Source organism: Mytilus californianus, unplaced genomic scaffold (genome assembly GCF_021869535.1).
Source record: "Mytilus californianus isolate M0D057914Y unplaced genomic scaffold, xbMytCali1.0.p SCAF_4, whole genome shotgun sequence".
NCBI lineage: Eukaryota > Metazoa > Mollusca > Bivalvia > Mytilida > Mytilidae > Mytilus > Mytilus californianus.
In genome coordinates this window covers 42,836,441-42,863,670 of record NW_026262690.1, presented here as the reverse complement: position 1 = coordinate 42,863,670, position 27,230 = coordinate 42,836,441, and the positions used below count along the sequence as shown (strand labels likewise).

At 31.2% G+C, this 27,230-nt stretch overlaps 1 protein-coding gene across 1 annotated transcript; it reads right to left on the bottom strand.

Moving 5' to 3' along the window:
* Positions 1–477: 477 nt before the first annotated feature.
* LOC127736930 (lysosomal cobalamin transporter ABCD4-like) lies at positions 478–27,230 on the bottom strand. The gene is given in 13 exon segments (XM_052247494.1): positions 478–2,339; positions 3,060–3,136; positions 3,391–3,490; positions 4,147–4,183; positions 13,904–13,985; positions 14,602–14,697; positions 15,666–15,783; positions 16,272–16,417; positions 17,423–17,548; positions 22,412–22,528; positions 23,256–23,392; positions 26,015–26,142; positions 27,110–27,230. Coding segments are annotated over 13 exon segments (1,491 nt in total). The 3' UTR covers positions 478–2,133.

The following is a 27,230-nucleotide window of genomic DNA, read 5'->3' as shown; positions in this document are numbered from 1 at the left end:
TGTACCGTTACACCATGTCCCAGTTGGGGTAGGGTTGGTGCCTTCAAACTAATTTAACTCCGCCACATTCTGTAAGTACCCATCCCAAGTCAGGAGCCTGTAAATCAGTGGTTGTCGTTTATTGATGTATATCATATTTGTATTTCGTTCATCATTTTGTACATATATCAGACCGTTAGTTTTCTCGTTTGAATTGTTTTACATTTGTTATTTCGGGGCCTTTTATAGCGTGACTATGCGGTATGGGTTTTACTCATTGTTGAATGCCATACGGTGACCTATAGTTGTTAATTTCGGTGTCATTTGGTCTTTTGTGGAGAGTTGTCTCATTGAAATTATACCACATCTTATTATTTTTATATTAATTAATCTATAAAATCAATACCAAAATGTCTATTCAGAGTATTTAATTCTATGGACTTCCAATATTTTTATTGTAATTCTTATTATTATTGTCACAAATTACATTGTTATTTAACAAATTTGTATATTGTTTATATTTTCAATACATTGTTTACCTAAATAGTCGATTTGTCTTTAAATATAATGTCAGTATAATGCACAACTTTGTTTAGGACAATTCTTGGCAGGACAGTGCGTTTTAGTAAACTGATATGAAATATACCTTCGATGTAAAGTCTGAATGAATAATTTTTGGCACCTACATTATATATATCAAAATGCATAACACAGTAGAACATCATTTAGAAACAATGACATACAATATAAGGGTTCAGAAACCTTAGGAATGCTCATAATGTTAAAAAACCTCTTGTTCATATTGTAGGCTCATGAACTGTTGATTTAAATAAGTATCTTGCATGCACATAACACCATAGAAATATAAATACTACCATTGCATTGAGTAAGATACTTTATTTTCTTATACAGTTAAAAATCCATGTAGTTGGTACCGCAAGAATAAAAGTATTTCCTCATTATAGTAACAAAATAGCATCTGTTAGAATTTCCTGCAGCTTTCAAAAAGTGCAGGAAAGTGTTTACTCAGAGAGGACTCAGCGTGATTGACAACATTTTTACGGCTCCCTTAGTTTGGAGGACTACACTTTAAGGGCACTCTTACTTCCTTACTTAATAAAGATATATGTTTTGAATAGGCATTTAAACAAAACATACCATTATTGACTCATATTTAATATTTGAAAATATATTAGATTACTAATGTCATATCTTTTTGTAATAGAATGAGTTGGCCCAAGGGCCTCCGCTCCATTATATCCCAGGAATTGACAGTTATTTGGACTTTATCTATAACAGAACATAGGCTTGTTTTTAAGTTGCACAATTGTATCAGTGTCAAAAACTTTTTGGGTCTTTAATGTTTACCAATCAAAGCTACTTGTACATTGGCTTATAACTTTGCAAAATTTATTAGGTCAGTAATTTTGTTCCAGTTAATTTTGTGTTTTTGATTGAAACTGTGTGTGTTGTTGATACAAGTAAACTAATGAGTTAACCTATAAATAGCTAAATATCTTTCCGACGATCTGACAGCTGATTAAGCGTTGCAATTAAACTATCTGTCAGCGGTTCAATACCTTTAATCAAAACTTATATAAGAACAGAAAGAAAGCCGTCGTCAGATCTCACCCAATCCCTCGATCAACCAAATAGAAAAATAGTTAAATGTAAATAAAAGGAAACAGCAGGGAACCAAACATTTCTACAAAGAAACATTGTGTCATGAAAATTGGTCAGGACGCTGTGCCCTCCCATTTCCTCCAGAATGAAACGCTAATCTGTAGACGATCCAATCATATCACACGTTTTCGTGTTTCTCTTACAGAGATTGGGTTGTTATAAGAAGAAAAATTAGTTTATGCAGAGCATAAGGAAATATAAACTTTTAACAAAAAACAAAATTTCAAGTGTGGAGACACCTAAGTGAGGGGACACTTCTAACAACAGTTTTTTATGATCATGGTTTGTTTCAGTGACTGCATGGCTTTGCCAAATCTACATAATGTAATTGAGAGATTAAAGATATCGAAAATTAGAAAAAAATAGTTGACTAAAAAATTGTTGCACGGAATCAAAAACAGTTAAAGAATATCTGCAATTGACTGATCTATTACATAAAATAGCATACAATAATCATTAAATGTCATGATCTTACACATTACTTTGTGTAAATATATTATCTGTGATGGGTTGTAATGTCCAACCACCTTTGCCATCTAAGTGTAATTCTATATGATGGAATTGTCTTAGACTTTCTCTGTGGCCCACACTAATAAGCGTTATTCCTAATTCTTTACATTTTAGATACATCTTCTTTTCAGCTTCTAAACCTATTTGACTGGTTGATTCATCTAAAGCTGAAAAATAAAATCATCTTGTTAGATAACCCTTTACAGTTTTGGTTTGTATAATACCATTGGCAGCAGTTTCATTATGCAAAGAAAACCTGTTTTAATATTGTATTAAATAACACTAATACCAAAACATTCTGGTTTTCATTTCCAAAGTTCCTGATTGATTAAAACGTGCAAATTAAATTGCGTATATTATATTATTGTAATTACTTATTATCTCTATAACTATGACACGAGTTTATCAAATTATGAGCTTAAGATAATTTTTTCACAAGTTTTTATCATTTATTGATGGTAATACTTGTCAAAAACTATGATTTTCAATTTATACTAAAAAAGTTTGACAACTCACAGTATTTTTACATAAACCCAATCAAGCTAACATTTAATCTAGCTCTGCATGCTATCTTGACTAAGATGCTACAATAAGCCTTTTCCCCTTTCATACCTTTATCCGATTTCTCGGTTTAAATATAGTTAAACATATTTAACATTCGTAATTGATTATACAAATTACAACTGACAGAACAAGGTTATTCATATATACCCCAAATTTCAAGCTAATATTTGTGTTTTTTTTTGGGGGGGATTGAGTTATGATAAAACTAATAATTTGACTTGCTAAATTTCTCTATAGCTATTTGGCTTTAGTTTTTTGATTAAAGTCAATTCAATGTTCAAGGTATCAAGGTAAGTTTAATGCAGTATATTTAACATTGTTACCTGCTACTTTTGGTTGGTGATAGAATAATCGAACAAAAGATAACCTCTTCATTTCTCCTGGAGACAATTCATCATACCTACACACAAAAAATATTGAAAAAAGTTAAATAATAACATATTTATTTTCATACTGTTTAATCAATTTTTTGGGGGGGATGTTAAATATTCTTGGCTGTCTACTTTTTTGAACGAATAAATATGAGGTTATGAAGATGTAGGGTATTTGTCAATAAGTAACCAAATGTAACAATTTAAGACATTAACGATGACAAAAGTAGACCCTAAGATGATGCGTTTTGACCAAAAGTTTGTTTTGTTTTTTCATCCTCACCAATTCCAGTCTGTTTCTATATCCATGCCAACCCTATCCAAAATGTTAGTTAGTCCTACAAACTCTAGATATTGGTGAATCCTATCATCATATATAGAAACTAAAAAACAAAGATAATACAATTCAAAGAAATCTAGATTAATTCTTATCGTTGCTGGGCTTCCAAAATGTCGTATATGACTTTTTTTGCTAAATCTACTATTTCACACAGACCGGCTTGGCGAGAGTAAATCTCTGATATTCCAAAATGTCACACATTTAGGCCAATCAAATCATTTGAAATGATACATGTGACAAAATTGACAATCTCAATTTGTTTTTAAAGTTTGCTTTCCATAATGTTGTATGCAAACTTGAAAATTGTTGTATAATGGCTTTGGGAATCAAACACTTTTACATTTCTTTATTTCTGTGAAAATAAGGTAGATTTTGTGTTATCCAGAGATGTCCAAGTTTTTTTCACAGCTATTCACATATGACGTTTGGACGCAAACATTTCAACCAAATTTTCGAAGCCTGTTTGTGAGAATTTTTTGTTGTTGAAAAATTAGTAATTTCTTCACTTTGGCAGCCCAGCGACGTTATCTTATGTAAACATTTTAACTAGACGTATAAATCGGGCAAATAAATGTTTTGTAAATATTCAAATCCATAAGAAAAATGTTTTCTCAACAAAGCTTTTTTGCCATAATGATAAGAAATTTATAGTTCAAATGGACCACAAATAAATAACATCCAGTAATAGTATATAGCTACCAACAGAAGGTTCTTTATCTTCTACTGGAAACATTATCTGAAAAGTACACATGAATTATTTTTAGCATTCTATAGGTTGCAATTCTGTAAATATAGACAATGCAATTTCCCATAGGAACTCCCTTTGCAGCTAAAACTGTGACACTTTTACTATGAGGTTTCGTGAAAAATAATATCCTAGAACGGAAAGTTTATATGCACTACTATTTTATTCAAAGGTCAAAATATAGGGCTGTGCGGCATATTTTCAACATTTATATGCCCTGAACTTCTAAGAGTTTAAACTTATACTAAAATTCTATACTACCCTTACCTACATTATTGGACCTCCTAAGAATTAAAATTTAGGCGCTACCATGTTTTTCTATACTGGTTACATTCCCAAGTGATGTCTCTATGAAATGAAACACAGAGATCATAAATGGGAACCAGTACGTTAACAAATTAACATATCTATGAATATTATATATCTCCCCAAAAGAGGCGTGGTTTGAAAAACAGCTGTATTTACAAAGTGCAACCTATACAAACATTTATTCAAATAGAAAACACTCTAAAAACACTTTTTCTCGCAACAATACTTATTTATCAGAATTATAGCCTTAAAGAAATCACTGCATATACTCTAAGTTTCCCTTTACAGTACATTTTATACCCCTACCCCTGTTTCAATTTTTTAAAGAATTTGAAAACAAGACTTTAATTATTGCCAGCTTACCCTATGTGCATGTTTTCTGACATAAACTGTCTAAAACCTGTTTGAAAATATTCTGATAACAAATTGAAAGCATTTCAAAATACTATAAATGTAATGTTTACTAGTTAATCATTCCAACATTCAAGATTATACAAAGTATCCAATCCTGCCTGTGTCTCCAGTCCACATCTTACTGTATGCCTATTTGTCAATGAAAGTTCACAATTTCTGCCTCAAATGGTCAGTTTAGAATTCATGTTACAACAGTATCATCCCTAACCATATATCTAACATAAGTTAGTTAATATATGAACTAGAAGTGTTTAAACAAAGACATATTTGCAAAAGGTGTATTTATGAAGATATCAGTCTGGTGCATAAATTCACTAAAAGTTTGATAGAAATGACTGCTTACATCTGATTTTTGCATAACTTCCTAGCACAGTTATTGTTTTCTTTACAAAAGACCTTTAAAATAATAAAATCATAGCATTTAGAAGTTAAATTATCTGTTTTATGACCCAGGGGGAGGCATTTTTCTCTGTTTTTTGCCCCTGGGGCCTCACATTTGCTTAATTTTTTCCCTGTTTCTAGCAATGTGGAATATTTGGTACATATTTAGGATAGAACACACTATTTAAGTTTTATTGAGGTCTTTTTGTAATTCTAGCTTGTACTTTTTATGCCGCAGTCACAAAAAAGTACATTTAGGTGTTACGGCTTACTTTTGGTTTATCGACAGGACAAAAGTACCCCACCAAAAATATTTAAGAAGGATCAATGAGTTGCAATGACTGCGAAGAGTAAATATAAGCACTTCTAAACAATTTAAATTACAAATAGGCATATATTATGAATTTATTTTTAATTCAGGGCTTTAAGTAAACAATGCATACTGTAAACTGTGAATTTATGCTGACTCATCATAGTTTAGACCCAGGATTTTCTCAATCTTCATGAAATATTTATAAAACTTCATATTTGAGTTAAATTCTTCAAAATCTCTGAGATAAACAAGATTTTGTGAAATTCTGTATGTTCTAATTTTTAACCCTATATAGGTTGCAATTCTGTAAATATAGACAATGCAATTTCCCATAGGAACTCCCTTTGCGGCTAAAACTGTGACACTTTTACTATGAAGTTTCGTGAAAAATAATATCCTAGAACGGAAAGTTTATATGCACTACTATTTTATTCAAAGGTCAAAATATAGGGCTGTGCGGCATATTTTCAACATTTATATGCCCTGAACTTCTAAGAGTTTAAACTTATACTAAAATTCTATACTACCCTTACCTCCATTTTTGGACCTCCTAAGAATTAAAATTTAGGCGCTACCATGTTTTTCTATACTGGTTACATTCCCAAGTGATGTCTCTATGAAATGAAACACAGAGATCATAAATGGGAACCAGTACGTTAACAAATTAACATATCTATGAATATTATATATCTCCCCAAAAGAGGCGTGGTTTGAAAAACAGCTGTATTTACAAAGTGCAACCTATAGTAAGATTTATAAGAGTTTTCATGTATGGTTGATTTTGTTATATTAACTTCGTTTTTTTAGGAGGGGGGGAGTTATGTTTTTCTTGACGACAGCAAAAAGTTGCATGCAAGTACACCCCAAAGAATCATCACCATTGATAAAAATAATCCTTGCTCAGTTACATAATGAAACACAAAATATCATAAAACAGATCTGAATTGCACTTACACGATACAAACATCAATATTAAAGTTCAATTAAATAATTTTTTAGTAGTCAGTACTTCGGTACTGACATGATTAATAACAAACCTTTCTAAATTTGCCTGTTTATAAATTTTGAAATTATAAAGAAACTAAGGTTTCAATACCCCCAGCCAAAGTTGGCCTTAGAAGGATTTGGCTATTATTTAAGGTCATTTTTTATTATATAGCTCTTAAACTGTTTCGGTTTTCTACATCCTTGGCTTTCAAATATTCGGCTTTGAACGATCCTGATGAAGGTAAATCCATTAAATTTATAACGTGTTGTCTTCATTTTTTAGTACAAACGAATAGTAATATATAATGAAAATAATAGACGGAGGGATTAAAGAATGAACAGACAGATAAGGTCAACGTCATTGCAGAATACTATCCATTCCTTAGTTTGGGATATAATAATATCATTAAAGAATCATGAATTGTCTGAATGAAAAGGTTGTTTAGAGAAACTTATAATCAAGATCCAATTGAAGTCTAGTTTTCACTGGCTTGACATGAAATGTTAATGTTATTAAGGGGCAGGTGTTTGAGGTTTGCAGACTAAAAAGCATGATCATATAATGAAAGCTCTATTTTTTTTTTAAATATGAAGCTATTTCTTCAATTATTCAGACTTCAGTAAGAATGATAGGGAAAATACAAGATATTTAAGAAATATATGGGGTTCAGTTTGTTTGTATAACATATATTTGTTAGATCCAGATCACTGGAAATGCTTCTTTGACTAAACATGATGTACAAACACACATGCTCATTAGCATAGGTAATTAAACTATATGTATAAAATATGCAATAACATCATAAGAGGGCAATGTCAAAAAACAGTAGTATCTAAAACGAGCAAAATAAAATACATTTCAAAAGTAAAGATAATTATTATTTCACTTCGACTATAAAACTGCAATATGAATTACCCAAACTGTAGAAATGAATTGAAATCATTACAAAGGGCTCTAGCAAACATTCTGTTTTTTTGCAATTGAAAATAGTATTCAATAGACAATTTTAAGGCAATCGTTATGTAACAACTTTTTCACTGGCTAAAATTTACCGTCAAATCCACAATTGACATGTCTTGGGACGCCATTTTGAATTACTGGAACTCACAACTGTTTGATTAATACCATAATTATATAATCGAAAGTAAAAAATAACCTACCTCAAAAAAATTCAATAAGATTTTTATCCAAGTCTAAATTGTACAAGTTATGAAATAAGCTTCGGGTTGAAAGTTTTCATTTTGTATGACCTCATATTTTGCCATGATGTTTATGCATTAAAATCATTCATGAAGTTACATGGAATTTTACACTATCATAAATTTATTCGTTTTTACAAGTTTAAATGTACAATATCTTTTTGTCATGCATTAAAATGTGAATAAAAGTAGTCGCCACCGTCAATTGAAATTCAAATCACCAATTGACGGCGGCAACTCTTTCACTACAATACTATTATTCCTTAATTAACATTTTCATATGAAGTAAACAATGAAGTAAAGGGAAATGAATCAATAAGACAACAGAAATAAAAAAAAGACATCTGGAGATCACATGCAGAAGCACTCGACGCTCCCCCTGAATCAGCTATTGCAAAAGTTAATGGCCTGGATCAACTTGTGCATCTTAACATACAATATTTAGTCTTCAAATAAATATGATATTTCGACCTAAATAAATACATATACATATTAATTGAAAAACACTGATTGATAGTAATAATAAACTGTTGACACAAGAGATTATGTCTCCACTATATCTAATTTTGATAATACAATACAGATGTTGAAATTTAAATGGAAGTACTTTGACATGTAAACTATGCAAAAAATTGAAAATCAATGAACCATAACTGAATGTGCAGGGCCAAATAATATCAGTTCAGTGGAAATGAGCACTGTCATGCTTATACAACTACTGCCACATACCATTGACTTATCATAAGTGTTTCCCTTTAAAATGGCCTTAACACAAACAGGTAAACTATGCAAAGGTTTCAAAGTCAATGAATCATGCCAGAGGGATGGGCCATATATTCTAAATTTAAAAGACACGTGTAAATGCATACCAAATATTATTGACTTACCAATCGTGAATCATCTTAAACTGACATAAGCAAAACCTTTAACATGTAAAACTAACAAATGCTTCACGACAATTGACCATGACCAATTACATTCTATGGAAATGAAATGTTCCATTAAAAATACAACTACATAGCAAATATCATTGCCTTAACATTAATAGATTAATAATAAACTAACATAATTACAAACATTAACAAGCTTCTGGACACAGCAGGTCTAAGAAGAAGTCTTCGCAACTTCGTCGAGTCTAGACGACAAATGATACAAGTGTCCACTTAAAATTCCATTTAGTTATAAGACAGAGATGAGTGAGGAGGTATTTTGTCAGAAATGCATTTATAGATATGAAAATATAAATTGGCTAATAATTAGATAGTAATTTAAATTGTATTGCTCATTGTTCATATAACTACTGAAAACATATTTTCATATCTTTCAAGCTAATATTACCTGTTGCCTAAGTGATCCATCAGTAAAATATGGTTTTTGAGGCAAGAATAAAATATGACGTGGTATCTCTGGTGTATGGTACTTCACTTTACCTGCAATCATAACATCAAATCTCTAATTTAATAATAAACCTGACTATATTTAATTTAATATATTATAATTTTTTGTGCTAACAATTCAAGGAGAAAAAGAACACATGTTTGTCGAAAATATCCAGATGACTCAATCTTTTCAACAGTTGACGAACGATTTTTTATTTATAAACAATGAAAAAAAAATCTGCCTAAAACTGACACGAAAAATTATTGTTTTGGGTATTAGCCTAATTTTTACTTCACGTACAACGTCACAGCAAGGCAAAATATCTCTATGCAGTAAAATATGAACAAATAGACTAAACGGGCCCCCTACAAAAAGAGAAATTTCCTGAAAATCATGAAAAATCTAAAACAAAACATACATACCGACAGAAAATATGAAGATTAACACAAATGGGAAGTTATACAAACATGAATATTTAATAAATGTAAAATATGACAGCAAACATCTCAAATACAGGGAAACTTTCCACCGTTTCCACAAAGCACACGAGATGATGTTGATGGATGGCTGATTTACATACAGTGGCACATTAAATACAAATTAAGGAAAATAATATGTTATTGAGATGTGAATAGGAACCCTGCTTTGTACTGCATCGACACATTGCGCTGGACTTGTAACATGCTAGTTCACATAATAACTGTCTGCAGGAAAACATGGCATGCTAACCGAACACATTACTCTGACTTTTGGCAAACCAGTCTTTGCTTAACTCTTGAATGCAGCATGCTTAGAGGAGAAGCAGCAAATCCAAATTTTCAAGTCTTTGGTTTGACTCGGACATGGATTTAACCCACTACCTCTCCCACTCGAGACATGAACACTACCATATGACCACTGAGGCTGTCAACACAAGACAGGCTGTTTTCTATCTTAATATAATTAAGGTAGTCCAGATTAGTTTTGTTCTATCTATGCAGTATCATCCGTGTTAAAATACATTATCTGAAATTACAAAAGAGCTCTATACTAGATTCCAAAATATAATTTCCAATAACAAACAACACTAATATCGGTCTTGACCTGCGACGCTGTGTATTTGATTGAAATTTCAATCTATCGGTGAACATGTAAAAAGTGTACACCATATCTAAAAATAACTCACGCGCTTCAATTAAAAAAATATCAAGATCTTTCGAAAGGTGGATAACGGATGGAATCGAGCGGTTACTAGTCCTGCTTTCCCCGTTTGTGACTTACATAAAAAAAACCTTTTAAATAACTTCAACAAACCTGTAACTGATGGCTATAAGTTTGCAAGAACTCTTAAAAGAGAACTTTTACCACAACCACTGTTTCCAGTTATAAGTATGTTGGTATTCAATTCTACATTAAACTTCAAATCTGAAAAAAACCCATCAAGGATTCTATTTTACTTTGAATTTAAACATACAAGACATTTGGAGCTTTATTCCATAAAGCCATAGGATTTAAGTGTTTTTTCTGAACTGTTTTAACTGTAAAGTTCTTCCATTTACCTTTAGTTACTAGTATTCCATTCATCAAAATTTACAGAAAAGAGTTGAGTGCTGAAAAATCTTGTTTAACCCCATGGTGTGTTAGAAACCTCATCAGTTTTTGTCTTGCATCTTATTTTTTGTTGTTATTTTAAATACTTGGTGTTGGAAGTCAGATATTTGACACTTTCTGCTTAATTAAAACAACTTTTAAGACTTGGAAAATGCATGGAAGACTTCTTTGCTGTACTAAAAATTAGCTTAAAAATCATGATCATTTATATGGCTTTCCAGTAAGTACATAAACTGGACCATTTGAGTCTTGAACCCTTTTTTATGTTAGGGGAAATATATTCTGCTAATGGCCTACCATTAATATACTTACTCCAGAGAATATCTCTACATTGTTAGGTTATTTAGTATCTACCTTACTATTAAATTGACAGATACTCACTCTTACAAAGATATCTCTACATTGTTGGGATCCATAAGTTATGTTACCTGCTTACTACCTTACAATTATGTTGACAAATACTTACTCCTACATTGAATATCTTTACACTGTGGGGGTCCATAAGTTAGGTTATCTACAGTGACAGCTATCTTCCCTCTTGTCTCATTGACAGCATTCTGATGATCACTGTAATTGTCTTCGCTATAACAAGAAGAAATGTATTGTCCCAGTTTGAGTGAAAAACAGATTATACTAGGGAGTGAAAAAAACATGCAACGACGCCTGATTAACTGATTTTTATAAAAAGGTAAAAAAGATGCAAAGCTCTGGCATACAGTATGGTATATAAGAATGAAGTGCCAGGTACTAAAAAGATATTCATGATGTGTCCTAACTATTCTTTTACAGAGAGGATTTTTTTTTAAATATATCCTTTTTATAGAAAAGTTGTTGCCAAACAACGGGCTTTCTGACTTTAAGTTTGAATCACCCTATGTAGCAAAATTTCAAATAATTGCTAAAAATTATCATTTGACCAGAGCATTAATGGTACATTTTGCTATTGCTATTGCTATTGCTTCTCAAATTAACTATAGTATACATCGTAATTTTGTCAAAAACTCTAATATGGCGCTCTTCTTTCGCTTTGTAAACAAATCTGTCTTGTAATTTCAATAAAACATGGGGTGCACGTGCTTGACATCACAATTAAAATTACGTCAGTTGTATTTGAATGACGCCTTAGATCAAAATGGACATCATCATTCTAAAATTGTGTCTACATGTATCTGTACATTTTAAAATCGAAAATCTGTTGGTTGTCTTGAACATTTTGCTTCAGTTAATAAAAATCTGCCTTATGTGCATATAGTAAGACCTGAAAAAGTTATTTCAGTTCTAGAAGGAAAATTCACCAATTATTCGTTTCTGAATCTGAATTTGTAACAGAATGCATGCCACATTGAAGTCTACAAAATTGCACTGTGTTTTTTTTTAAAAGGAGAATACAGTTTTATTCCGAAATTTATATACGTAATGCAATACTTTCATCTATAAATCAATATTCTTTAGCAAGATTGAGATTTGTATTATAGAGAAAGTTTGTCCTTTAAGGTATCAGTGTCAAGGGCATATCTTTTAAATTGCTTCACAAAATATCTCGACTTTGGATAAATTAGAGCTTGAAATATAGTATACGTCTGTCGAGTATCATCAATTAAATTGGCCTCTAGAAGTCTTCTCTAGTTTTGTTTTAAGGTTTTTGTATTTGTACAAGCCACATCTATTCATATTAATACAACATAAGGCTTTGGATGAGGACGTTTAGTTTCGTCAATGAATACAGGGAGGATGTTCAGTTGTTGCATGCTTATCTTCCAACAACGTTTAAAAAAAGAAAGCTAGACATTTTCCCTGAATAAATTCAAACAAAACTGTCCTTATAAATCACAAAAAACATTTATCTGCGGGTTACATCAATATGTCCTTTTTAGTTGGTGTTTACTTCATTTAAATTGATCTGCTAAGCAACTTCAAAAATATGACACATTTTTGTTAGAGTTCATTAAATCCTCAGACTAAAATTTTATTTCATTACAGGACATGATGATGCATTTAATAAACTGAAAGATCTAAAGAAATCTGGTTTATAATTTGCTTGTAATATCAATATAAAACACAAACATTCATGTTATTTTTTATCTTTTATACACATGTAGTAGTAAACAGTTGGGGCAGATTAAAATATACAACCTTAATTTCCGATGACTTTATTTGAACGCCCTACCTTATAGTGGAAATGAATAATGCGCTGTAAAACCTGGTAAAAACCACCAATTAGCCATTTATTCCATTATTTGATACAAGTAAGTAATGGTGATACACCCATTTTTGATAGTATTTTGGCTTTGAAATTGGATAACACCCCGCAGTTAACTACGTGTTTATATTCTATTTTTTTTCTAATAAATCTGGAAATTGTCTGATATGAATTATAGCATCTGGCTTTCCCTTTAAGAAAGAATATATTTGTTTGAATATTATTAAACGTTTGTTCTGATAACAATTATACTGAAGTTTTTGCATGAAATTGAAAACTCATTTGACCAACATGGATGTGTTTTTATAATTTACATGTCATATGTTCATATGTTTCATAAGGTTACTTTTGCATAAAATACCTGTATGAAAAATGTCTGTAAATTTAAAACAGGTCAAAAAATAATGTGCTGGGAAGGAAATGTTGAGGTTAGTATTGTACCTGTTGGTGACCTTCTGCTGTTGTCTGTTCTATGGTCGGGTTGTTGTCTCTTTGACACATTCCCCATTTCCATTCTCAATTTTATTATTAGGTACTGTACCAAAAAATTATGCCATCAAATAGGAAATATCCTAAAATATAGTATAGATATAATTAATACATTTTTCATATAATATAAAAAAAAAAGATAACAACTACAGGCTTCATATATATGTCCTAATATATAACACTGACATAATAAATAGCATCACATAGCATAACAAGCAAAACGTGTTATGATGTTATTTATAATGAAGCTATGAAATATTGTACTCAGCGAGCTTAAAGCATAATTCAGTATGTAGGATAAGTAGATTTAAGTTAATTTGATTTACTTGTTAAATTTTATAAATCTGAACTGTTCATTTCAGGATTATTTCATTGTTTTCTTTCTTTTATATAAAAAGAAATGCTAGAATTATTTAAATATGTAAAGCGTTAAAACTTATTTTATAACTATAGATTCGTTCTCTATGAAATGATGAGTTGCTTCTTTTTCTTTTTGAATTTTTCCAAGTTCTTCCATAACTTCACCTATTCTAAAATCAAATTAATAATTATGCTGAAACTATACATCTCTATTAGGGTAAATAATCAAATATTTTTTAAATTAATTGAGTGTTAAAACCACCAGAATCACGTAATTTCAAAAATATCTTTGATCAGTCATAAATTTATAGAAATCTTGTTGGATATCATGTTGGAAATTATACAAAACTGCTTTTAACAGAATTTTCATTTTGAATGATACACAAAGAAAAGAAGAAGTTTTACATATCGTCAATAACAGCAATACAATCTTGACAACTAGAACTTGAATGTATAACTATAAGTAAATATTTTATAGATAAAAAAAACAAATTTAGTTTTTAATGATTAATCTTATGATGTCATATCTATTGCTGATATAATTAGTAGCTTACTTTAATCTAGTTCGTTGATTTGATTTAACTCAGTTTTTGACTTTTTAAGACTGACTGCATATTCTGACATAACTTTTCAATTGAACCAGATGATTTAGTAACAGGACTGTTGAACTGGTAAATGACAGGATAAAAGTCTGCAGTACTGAAGAATATTCCAGGTGACCAATATAATATGATATTTCTCAATAATAAATTACTTTTGATTGAAGAATGGATATTCTGTATTTACCTGTGTGCATTTCCAGCCATTCTAGCTACTTTCACAGCTAAAAGTATCAGATTGGTAAAACATGTGCTTAAGTACACGATTACAAAGGATGTCTGAAAGTAAACATTAATAAGATAATAGAAAAATGATATGTAAATACTATTCAGGTGGAGTTTTTGCCATATTACATCACCTATGAAAGAGAGGCGAAAGATACCAAAGGGATGTTCAAATTAATAAGTCGCAAATAAACTGACAATGCCAAGTAAAAAACAAAAAAACGAAGAAACGACAAACAGCAATACACAAAACACAACATAGAAAACTATAGACTGAACAAAACGAACCCCACCTATGGCACTTAAAACATGGGGTGATCTCAGGCGAGAAGGTAAAAATAGTAGCCTAATTGTACCATATGATTTAACACTGTAAGTAGATACTCGATGTATCAAACAAGCAGAAAAAAATTGATAAATCTAAAATTGGTATGTCCACAATGCTATTGAATGTCCCTACACACACATACACATATATATTGTTTATATTATAACATATATATATATAAACAATTTTTTTTTTTTGTTATATTTGAGAGCAATAATAAAAGCTACATCCAACACCAAACCATATATAATTATAAATCACGCAAGAAGTAATTTTGTTTTGTTCAATGATAAGGAGTTTCCAAGAAAACCACTTTATTTTTTTGCCTAAGTGGATCACATTGTAGGCCATTTCAGGTATGCACTTGCATTCTTTTCACAGAAAATTGATAATAAATTTATTTGAAATAACATATGTAAAAAAAAACAACATGTAGTCTTCACGCTTGGCCACAGCTCCACAAGCTCAGGCATGTAAAATTTTATGGGCCCTGTTAAAATTTCTACTACAGGCCAATAGTATCTATTTAAAAATTTTCTGCAAAAAAGAGCACCAGGCCTGCACTGAAAAAGTTTATTGTAAATACTTCAACATAAAGTTGTAACAGGATTTAACAAGTTTGTTAACTATTTAAATATTTAAAGAAAACAAACCAACTGAAATCTAAGATAAGAAAGAAGAACCTTCTACTCCCCCTTCTGATCTTAGCTGACAAATCAACTGATGACATGCTATCATATAATCCACCAAATATTGGAATGGCAAAGAGGAGGTAACTCAGTATTCTTCCAAAGTAATCAGACAAGTTAATAAAGACTGAAAACAAGACAATTTGGCAGATGAATATGCAATAAAATGTATAAATCAAACACTATGGTAGTAAACATAAAAAATGCTATCTAGTTATATAAAATGTTTTACAGATTTTGCCAAAAGCTGTATCTTTTGTTTAACAAGGGAACCATTCAAAACATTTAACTGTCAATCGTGGCATTATCATATCACATGAGATACAATTGTGGAATCAGTTTCTCTAATGACCATAAGTTGATATGTATGTAAATTTAAATGTTCTTTTTAATGATATGCCAAAAAAAACTGCGTTCTAATAGTGAGACGTCATCATGCACGGTTCCTTTTGATATCGTAATACCAAAATCGTATGCATCATAATCTAATTCTAACAAATGAAGAAATAAGAACAAGCACACCATACTTAGAATATGAAAACAAATAACAACATGTAGGAGTGAGTTACAATTGGATAATAATTAAAGGTTATTGGATCAAATAAATAAACTAACAATTAAGAGGATATTCCCTGAGAACAAGTTTCTGTGTAATCTTGAGTAAACTGAGTAGTTGATTATTAGTTTTATTCTTTTCTATATCTCCTGATTTATAAAATGCTGCCGATTCTGAATACATCCTGATTTGCATATGTTTAAATCTGAAATGAAGTATGTGCAGTAAATTAGGATACAATCATTTGAGAATGTAGGAACATGCCAATCACTTTCATAAATAATTCAAAGAAGCTGAAATCAAATGAAAAGATGAACCACGCAAATCAAATAAAATTTCTAAGTAAAAGAACTTTTAAAACATGCACCGTGGTCTATAAACAATATTTGTAAAACATATGTACAACTCTCTACTTTCTATTTATCAAATAGAGAATTAAGAGAATGAAAAATAATGAATGAATTGGTTTGTGTATTGTGTGCTTAATTTCCAGTGGCAGTTATTTCATGAATATTCAGGATAAGAAATATCAAAATATTTGCTGTAATTTCTTTTATTTGAAAAAAACAGGACCAGAAATAACATCCACGAGGAAGTTCTTAATAAGACAATATCATTATAGAATTTGTTATAGAATATTGTTATAATTCTCTGTTTACAAAGGAATGAAGTAACTTATCATGTTGTTGCTGGTCCTTTATTTTAACTTAAAGTAAAAAAACTGTTCAAAATTGTACAAAACCACTGAAATCACAACAGATATTTCAATTTCAGTAGTTTAGACCATTTTCTTTATTTGAATTTGGCTTTATCTACAAAACATAATGTAACTTTGCATTTCAGAAGAAATATCAAGAAGAAAATTATGTGCAAAAGATCCTTTATTTTTTTCATATGACTAATGAATGAAAAGTACATTTATATACATTTATCAAAAGTCATAGGATTTAGTAAAGATATTTTCAGAAAAACTAATAGTTCTGCAACTAATCAAAATTTTGGGTCATCTCTTTGGTTCAATGATCAATACCCTTTGCCTATATGAATGTTGAACATGCCTAAATGAATGATGAACATGTTTTTTTTCAATTCTGAGATAACTCATACAAAATAAAAGATAAAAAAATAAAACACAACATTTTACACATTTAACTTAATAGTTCTGACTCACGGAAACATGACTTGTTTAACTGATAAGTTCCTACTTTACCTAAAGTTTCCTTCCATTTGTTTATTCTTGAAGACAAGGTTTACAACTGGAGACATGAGTATTTTATTAATTATAGTGGATACGATGAAGAAAGAAATTACTCCTCCTGGTCCTAAATAAGTTGTACTGAAAATGAAAATAAAACAAACGAGAAAACTAAATAGTAATGATAACATGAAATGGGATATACAAACTAAAATGTTGGAATATTAGGCTATTGACTTTCTCTATTAAATTGTTTGACATGTTATTACCTTGGGGACATTTATAGCTCACTATACGGTTTGGGTTTAAGTGAAACTGTAATTGTTTACATGCCTATTCTTTGATATTTGAATAACAGTTGTTATATTATCAATCATACCACATCACTTGTAAAATATGTTTATGTTCTATGTTCCTTCATCATTTGAGCTAATTTAAATTAATCAATTTGAAGGTAAATGATTTATTGTATATTATAAAATGGACTAATTCAGAAATGTGTTGCTCTATAGGAACGTTGCTATTTTTATGCTCTGATTGGTCCAAATACGAAAAAAGTAAAATTGCAAAAAATACCGATCTCCAAGGAAAATTCAAAACGGAAAGTCCTTTATCAAATGGCAAAATCAAAAGTTCAAACACCTCAAACAAATGGAAAACAATTGTCATATTCCTGGATTGGTATAGGCATTTCCTCATGTAAAAAATGGTGGATTAAACCTGGTTTTATAGCTAGCTAAACCTCTCAGTTGTATGACAGTCGCTTAAAATTCCATTATATTGACAAAAAAGTGTGAGCAAAACAAACAGACATAATAAGTTAAATTGTAAAAAAAAATGGATACAGCAGTCAACATTGTGTTATAATCTTAATCGCTTTGAAAACAAATAACTATTTCAACAAAGAAAAACAAAATGGCATATAGACACTTTATATACAAAGTACATACGCAAATTTTAAAGACAACAATACAAAAAAAAACCAACCATAGCACAATAACACAATGGCGGGATGTATAAATACCGAGTCACTCCAAAGTAGATTACCAAAAATGGACTAAACAGTAAAAATAAACAAAGACAAGTAAAACACTATTTATACAAAGTACATACGCAAATTTTAAAGACAACAATACAAAAAAAACCATAGCACAATAACACAATGGCGGGATGTATAAATACCGAGTCACTCCAAAGTAGATTACCAAAAAAGACTAAACAGTAAAAATAAACAAAAAAAAATATAACACTATAACACGTACTCAAGATGATAAACAACGTCAGTACCTAGAATCTATACGTCAAGACCGTCATGTATTATTTGTGAAGTTGACACGGAATATTTATCAAAAAGGTCTTGTTATCTTCCAATGAAATTTTTTTTAGAAAAAAGACGAGACGTTCTTTGACATAACGTTGATTCATCAACTTTCTGCTCAGACACTGATGACGTTTTATAAAGTCTGAGTAGCAGCTGCAAGCACTTGCATACCGAATGAGTGGGAAATGTATATCCTATATGCAAGTTAAGTTTGTATATTGCTGCTAAGGGAGGGGAAATTTATAATTTCAAAACTAAAATCGTCTTGTTTGTCATAGATTCTGGAACTAAGATGACCACTTATGTAAAATTCGAGGTATAAGTCTAAAGATGAGGCGGGGGAAGCCGTATCTGTTGTTTCTTTAATTTCTAGTTCTGAATGATATATTAACGGAACCCAATCAGAAAAGTTTGCATTGTTAAAGGAAACAACATCATCAATATATCTGAATTTGAAATTAAATGATCTGGCTTCTTTGATCTCCTTGTTTTTGACAAGTGTCTGAAGGAACTCCTACTCATATGAAAATGAGAAGTGGTCGCCAAGGAGAGGCGCACAGTTGCTCTATTGGAACGTTGCTATTTTTTATGCTCTGATTGTCCAAATACGAATTTAGAGGACATAGAGACTGTTCAATGTAATATACAAGGATAATATTTCAACTATTAAATTAGTTCTTTAAGTTGTTTATGCAATTTCAATCGGCAAGTTTGGTTTTTGAAATGAATACCTAAATGCAAAACAATTTTCAACACCACTCTACTCTTACATACATGATATATAATTTATATACCTTAATTGCAATAAATTGAATACCCTGAAAGCTGCTTCTTTTTTTAATCAATTATTAAGAATGCACCAAGGTCTAATGTTTACATGTTGATATGGTCATAATCATAAATTAACGAAACTTAGAATTCTTCGAAATACTAAGAATTTTCTATCCCAGGAAAACACTACCTATGATTTATTTGGCAAAACCGTACGGAATTTTGGGTCTTCTATGCTCTAGAACTTGGTACTTTATTTGGGGTTTGAACTTTTTTGATTGGAGCGTCACACATGAGTCTTTTGTAGACGAAACGTGCGTCTGGCGTATAAAATTTTAACCCTGGTATCTATGATGTGTTTATTTACAACCATTGGGTCGATGCCTCTGATGGTGGGGGTTTCCTTTCCGAGGGTATCACCAGCCCAGTATTCAGCACTTATGTGTTAACAGGAAATATATTTGATATGGTCATAATTATACACTTTCTGTTTACACCACTTTGAATTTTTCTGATGGTGGGGATTTCCTTTCCGAGGGTATCACAAGCCCAGTATTCAGCACTTATGTGTTAACAGGAAATATATTTGATATGGTCCTAATTATACACTTTCTGTTTACAACACTTTGAAGGACTTTCAACCCCAGGAAAAGACTACCTTAAATTTATTTGGCAAAACATCTCGGAATTTTTGGACTTTTATGCACTTCAACTTTGTACTTCATTTGGCCTTTTTAAACTTCTTTGATTCTAGCGTCACTGATAAGTCTTTTGACAAAATTTTAATCCGGATACTATGATTTCTCATATGATTTGCATATCGACAAATACTTGAATTGGATTGGTCCATTAGATCTTTTTCCCTTGGTTTACACTTCGATAAACCATGTTGCCGAAACTACTTTTACTTTGATCTATTCATGCGCTATAAACATGCATGTGATCCAGGGCCCGGGTACTAGGCAAAAGTTGAGATCGAAAAACAAATTACATAGTTTGTTTATGCATAGAAAAAAGAAATAATGCATTCAAGCTTGATAAATGTCTGAAATTTGAATAAAATAAAATTCCGCGAAATATCATGAATGATCTTATTGCGTTAACGTAATATCAAATATGACGTCATACGAATGAAAACTCTCAATCTGAAGATTATTCCGTAACTTGTACGCTACAAATTCGGATAATATCTCAATAAAAGAACGTATTTGAGGTATTTGACATTTTATTTTAGATCCTGTACCATAAATCGCATATTTGTGGATTTCAGAAAGTCAATATGGCGGCTAACTTCTTAGTTACGACATGTTTATTGTGCATTTCTATACTACTAAAGGAAGAAACCGATTTCATTGAGCCGCAACTCCTCTGAAACCATACAAAGTCGGAAATATTTGTGATATGACGTATAAATGTAGTGTTTTGTACTTCCTAAATTTTTCTTTGAAACAATCTTTTTTCCTCAGAAAACGCCAATTTTTGAGAAAATATCCAAATTCGGAGACCGTTATCGATCCGTGTCTTTTACGCTTTCGTGCATGCTCAGTCGACGTACTCGATTTTTTTTATCGATCATGCATGCCGATGAGAGCGGACGTGTAAACTTTTGCAAAGAGAATCCTTCAACATCATTGAAATTGTTTTGTCAAATTGGTTTCATGGATAAAATATTATTATCCTTACATCGTATATTTTGTATTTTGGATTATATTTTTTTTTGAGGAAAATTTCTGAAGATATTTTCAGGTTTGTTTGAGACATGTGGTCAGATGAGATCCATTAGTAGTTTCCATGTGGGAAACTATCAGACCAATCTATTTTAGCTGTTTCCCTAATGGGTCGGCAGTTTCTTTCCGAGATCCTTTATCGTAGGATTTTCGGCTTTCCTCTACCAGGAAAACAGCTGGGCATTTAGCGGTATAGGTTTGGAATCCAAGTATGTCCTTACCGGTTTCCCGTTCGTTGCCTTGGCATTTGTGCGGCATCCGGGGTGACCTTATCCTTTATTTTGTATATAATTGTTTTTATATTTTGCATTTTTTATATTTTTGAGAATGAGCGAATCAGGTGAGTGGGTGTCTTCGTATGTTTTATTGCATTGTACTTATTGTTTTTGGGGAAGGTTAACTTTCTGGTAGTATGACTCGTCACGGCCTGGCTGGGAAACTGGGTAGGCAAATGCTCCCATTAAATCTGTACCGATACAGTGTGTTAAATGTCCTCCTTCACACCATAACCCATGGTGGTGCTCCTACTAAAGGAGGAAGATACAGAACATACATACTGCCCGCGAAATCCAAGTGAAAATAAGAAGGAAGGATAGAAAATAGGACAGTTAGGCCTATAAGGATCCTGTATTGTATTGTAAGTGCATCATTTTGCTGAATTAAACATCCACCCTTTTTACTCAGGTGCAGAACTTTCCAAAAATGAAATGGGCGTTGAACGTGTCGAAGTGATCCTCCCCCTTTTATGTGTAAACACAGGCACCCTTGACACTCTTTGTTTCAACACTTGCCCAATTGCACCGCGATTTCGCGGGCATCTCAAGTGATGGTAAATTGAAGCTAATGAATAAAAAAAAAAGTTAATTAATAATTGCGAATGTTCTGCTAAGAATTATAAGGATTAAACACATTTTTTCTAGAGGTTATTGATGTGTAAACTGGGGCGATTAACTCACAAACTGAACAAGAGTCCGAAGGACTTTCATGTAAAGTTTGTGAGTAAGCGACCCAGTTTACTGGGTAATAGTACGTATCATTAGTCTCTTCGGAAGGTAATTAATTTTGTGTTCGTAAAACAGCCAGTATCGTTTCCCTCTGATGAATAATATTCCAATCAGATGGCAAAATGATATACATATTCTTTATGTGATTGATATAGAGAAATTAAATAATGAGCATTATTACCTTTGAACACTTTTATAAAGATAGTATCCTATAGTAAATGGTGCTATGATCATTGGAGCAAATACGGTACTTAGGATATTACAAACTCTCTCTACATCTTGTGTGATTCTTTGATTTCTATAAAAATTAAAAATACATTGATTTATCACCTTGACAATGACTGCAACAAATTCTTTCTTAAACCAAAGTCTGTTTATCACACTAATGTTTCCATAAACAAATATTTTCTAAAAAGAAGCACTACTATTCATTTACCCAAGTTTAACGTTACTTTTGGATGTAAATATGAAATAACAAATGGTTCATTTACATTTTAGTCAGTTGAAATATCTCCTGGTCAGTACCTGAACCATTTCTTTAGTATTTTAGTGCAGTCACAATCAAATCAATAAATTCAGATCGTTTCAACAAATATCTTAAAAATTTATACATAGATATAAGAAGATGTGGTATGAGTGCCAATGAGACAACTCTCCATCCGAGGCACAGTTTGTAAAAGTAATCCATTATAGGTCAAAGTAAGGCCTTCAACACGGAGCCTTGGCTCACACCGAACAGCAAGCTATAAAGGGCCCCAAAAACGCCTAGTGTAAAACCCTTCAAACAGGAAAACCAACGGTCTAATCTATATAAAAAACGAGAAACGAGAAACACTTATGAACCACATCAACAAACGACAACCACTGAACAACAGGTTCCTGACTTAGGACAGGTGCAAACAAATGCAGCGGGTTTAAACGTTTAAACAGGCGCCAACCTTCACCCTAACATGAAACAGTGGTATAATATTACAACATAAAAAGACACACAATAAAATATGTTAAAAATTTCAATTCATATTGACGGATTGTCTACCTCTCCAAATCAGTTGATGTTGTAATACACTGCATCTTTAAAATACAACCGATGCAGAGAATATGTGATATTTGCTCTTTATATAATCTGTAATAATGATGTTATATATAAAGCAGTACTTTTTATCTGAAATAAAGTAAAACCAAAGTTATTTTTGATAAAACATAATATGAAATTTAAGACTGTATCAAATGACAGATGATCTCAAATGAAAAAAAAGAAAAGAAAATATATACTAACTTGATGATTTAAAAAAGTGATAATAACATGAATAATGTTACAACAAATTCATTAATAATTGCTCTGACAAAACTTTCTAACTGCCTTTGAAATAAAATTTGAAAAAGTATTAAAATTCACCAAAAATGTATACATTCAAAATGTTACACACAATGTTGCGACAGTCATACCTTTTTCATATTTCAAAGTAATGGAAAACCAAAAAGTAAAGACTGAATGATCTGAAAAACGCTCATACACCACTATCAAGCTGCACACTTCACTTTAAAGGTGTGCACATCACTATAAAGATGCACATCTCACTATAAAGCTGCATACATCACTATCAAGCTGCACTCTTCACTATAAAGGTGTATTCATCACTATCAAGCTGCACACTTCACTATATACACCACTATCAAGCTGCACACCCCACTATAAAGCTGCATACATCACTATCAAGCTGCACCCATCTATCAAGCAGCACACATCACTATCAAGCTGTACACATCACTATCAAGCTGTACACATCACTATCAAGATGTCACATTACTATCAAGCTCACATATCACTATCAAGCTGCACACATCACTATCAATCTGTACACATCACTATCAAGCGCTGGACACATCACTATCAAAATCACACGTCACTATAAAGCTGCACACATTACCAACAAGTTGCAGACCAGATATGCATTCATTCTGCCCAGTAGTACTTGATTAATGTGCGATGAAAATATTAATTTCATTGAACATATTGAAGAGGTCAAAATATCTGCAAACAAAAAGTATGTGTCTGACAGATGAAAAAAGCTCACAAATAACAATTCATTACTGTCAATCTGCTGACCAAATATAAAGTCATTATGTACAATAATATCAGCGAAGAGTGTGATGGAAGTATTTGTTGGACAAACGGTTGGATGAACATACAGAAATTGTGATTGCAATAAAGCCACCTATCGGAGTCCAAGTTAGTGGTATGATTACAAGTATTTAGAAGTTTTACCTATGTAAGTTAATGAACATCTATATCCCATGTATTCGATCTGTCTCCAATGACACTGCTTCTAAAAATGTCCAATAAATGATATAATTTCAATTTGTATGCTTGTTCTTATTTGTTTTGGGAGCTTCATGGAAGCCAAAAACGTATATGCATGTATAAACCCATTGGATGATGTCACAAGTATTAATCCCTACACAGGCAAAATAGTTATTCAAGTGTTGATAAAAAATCTATGTGGACATAATTCATTATTCGGACTACCAAGATTAATTAATGTTTGCTCTAATAGTTTCTTATCAATGCTGCATTCTTAGTGTACATAATGTAGAAGCCGCAAAAACCAATTTTCACGTCTTAGGGGCATACTGTACATCTACAGGGAGGTTTTGACGTTGCTAAAGTAACATTTTATTTTTCGAGACGTCAGACTGTGACATATCCGGAAAAGATGCATTTTACGACTGATTTTAAGCATTAGCTAGAAGACTAGTACATTCACGCCTCTTTTTAAAAATGACATTTGTCTTTATTATGTATGAAGACTATGTATACAAATTTATATGAACAATTTTTTTTTTAAATTAGATAAATATACCGCAAAAAATGCCGGTTAGTTTTCTAAAATCATGACAATTTAATGAAAATGAATTATACCTGAATGATTGTTACAGAAATTTAGAGCATTCTTATGTAAAGAAAATAATCCCATTTTTTTTTAACAAAAATCCGCTTGTGTTTCTCTTTTCAAACAAAAAAGTTATGTCTGTCCAAAGGATAGAAGTTTCCAAGAAACCGAATGCCTTAAATTTTGATCCCATTTTAAAAGTAATATATGGAGGTATATTTTTTGTTAGATATATGAACTGACTTGGTGAAAAATAGCTTGTATTCAAATTTTCGTCAAACATTTACCGTGGGATAAAATCTGTATCGTTTGCCCTTAAGTGTGTCCAGGCTCAGTAAAGAACTTAACCTTATGCACTCTAAAGTAGCTTGTGAGAGCTAATTGCCACCACATGACCACTTGAGCTGAAGATATTTTATAAAGAGAGCACACATGTATAACCTGTTCATAACGAATCCTATAAGTATATTTGAAAATATTGCAAAGACTAAAGGTGCAATGTTTAAAAAAAAATATATTACAGTTAATATATATATAGTTTGGAGCCTGTTAAAACGTTTAAACCCGCTGCATTTGTTTGTACCTGTCCTAAGTCAGGAACCTGTTGTTCAGTGGTTGTCGTTTGTTGATGTGGTTTATAAGTGTTTCTCGTTTCTCGTTTTTTATATAGATTAGAGCGTTGGTTTTCCTTTTTGAATTGTTTTACACTAGTCATTTTGGGGTCCTTTATAGCTTGCTATTCGGTGTGAGCCAAGGATCCGTGTTGAAGGCCGTACTTTGACCTATAATTGTTTGCTTTTTACAAATTGTGACTTGGATGGAGAGTTGTCTTATTGGCACTCATACCACATCTTCTTATTTCTATTTATTAAATATTGTGAGATACCACTTACAAATGATATAGACAGAATGATTATTGCTGCCATAAATGTCACTTCTTTAAAACCATTACTATCTTTTGTTCCAAATACTTTGTAATACTTGGATGGAATATATCCTATATTGAATATCACAACTTCTTCTAAAAAATAGTCATAATAATCAGTGCATAGATTTAATTTCAACTTCACAATTTACAGAACAGATACTTTCTTTTGAGAATATCGCACTGCCAAATTACTTCAAAGAATTGAAATAATTGCTTGAAATACTGCCAGTCATCACACTTATTATAGATATTTATCTGTTCCCTGTTACAATGAAAGAAAGTGGAAAATGATACACACAGATTATAGACATGTTATGACAAGATAAGCTGTACTTGATATGGATATCCAGATCAATTTACTGTAACGAAATAAGCAGACATTTTATTGATACCAGCCAAACTTTCCACTAACAGAACTCGAAACATTTGTATAAAGGACCAGGCATGATGAAGTATGTTTATTTCAGGTAATTTCACATTGGACATGTGTTTTTCAAAAATAAATATATGCTTTAACTAACATCAAAAATGATGATTTAAAATGAGAATATGACAAAAAACACATTAGACAATATCAGAAGAGTTGCAATAAAAATCTGAAATAAGTTTACAAAAAACAGAAGAAATTATCTGGAGATTTGTGAGGAAAACATAAGTCATGACTTTGGCCTATTGTTACCATTAGCTAAATATAAATAACAGTAGCTCCTTTACAATAAAAATCAGACTATTTATTAACATTAACTTTAATATTAAAAAGATTTATAATCTGCTAAATTTGTCATTTAATCTGTAGTCGATACATGCCATTAACATAAAAAATAATAATTAACCAAAACATATACCTATGTATTTAACATAAGAATAGGTTAGAAATCTTTCTTGGACAATGTTTCCTCAAATCAATCTTTGATAGAATCTCCTAAAACAAAGAGATGTAGAATTAAATGGCCTTTCTTGTGCAGAATGCATGAAAACAATTTTCTGTACACAATAAATCTTATTATGAAAAGTTGATGAAAAATTGTAAATTGTCAGCTGAAAGCTCCTGTCATCTTACCTAGGAGTCCAAGACAAAGTAGAGAAATACAAAGTTAAACATTTCCACTGTACAATTTGGGGAACATAACTGTTGCTAACTTCAAAAATCTTTTGAAGAACACGAAGTCAAATTCTAACAT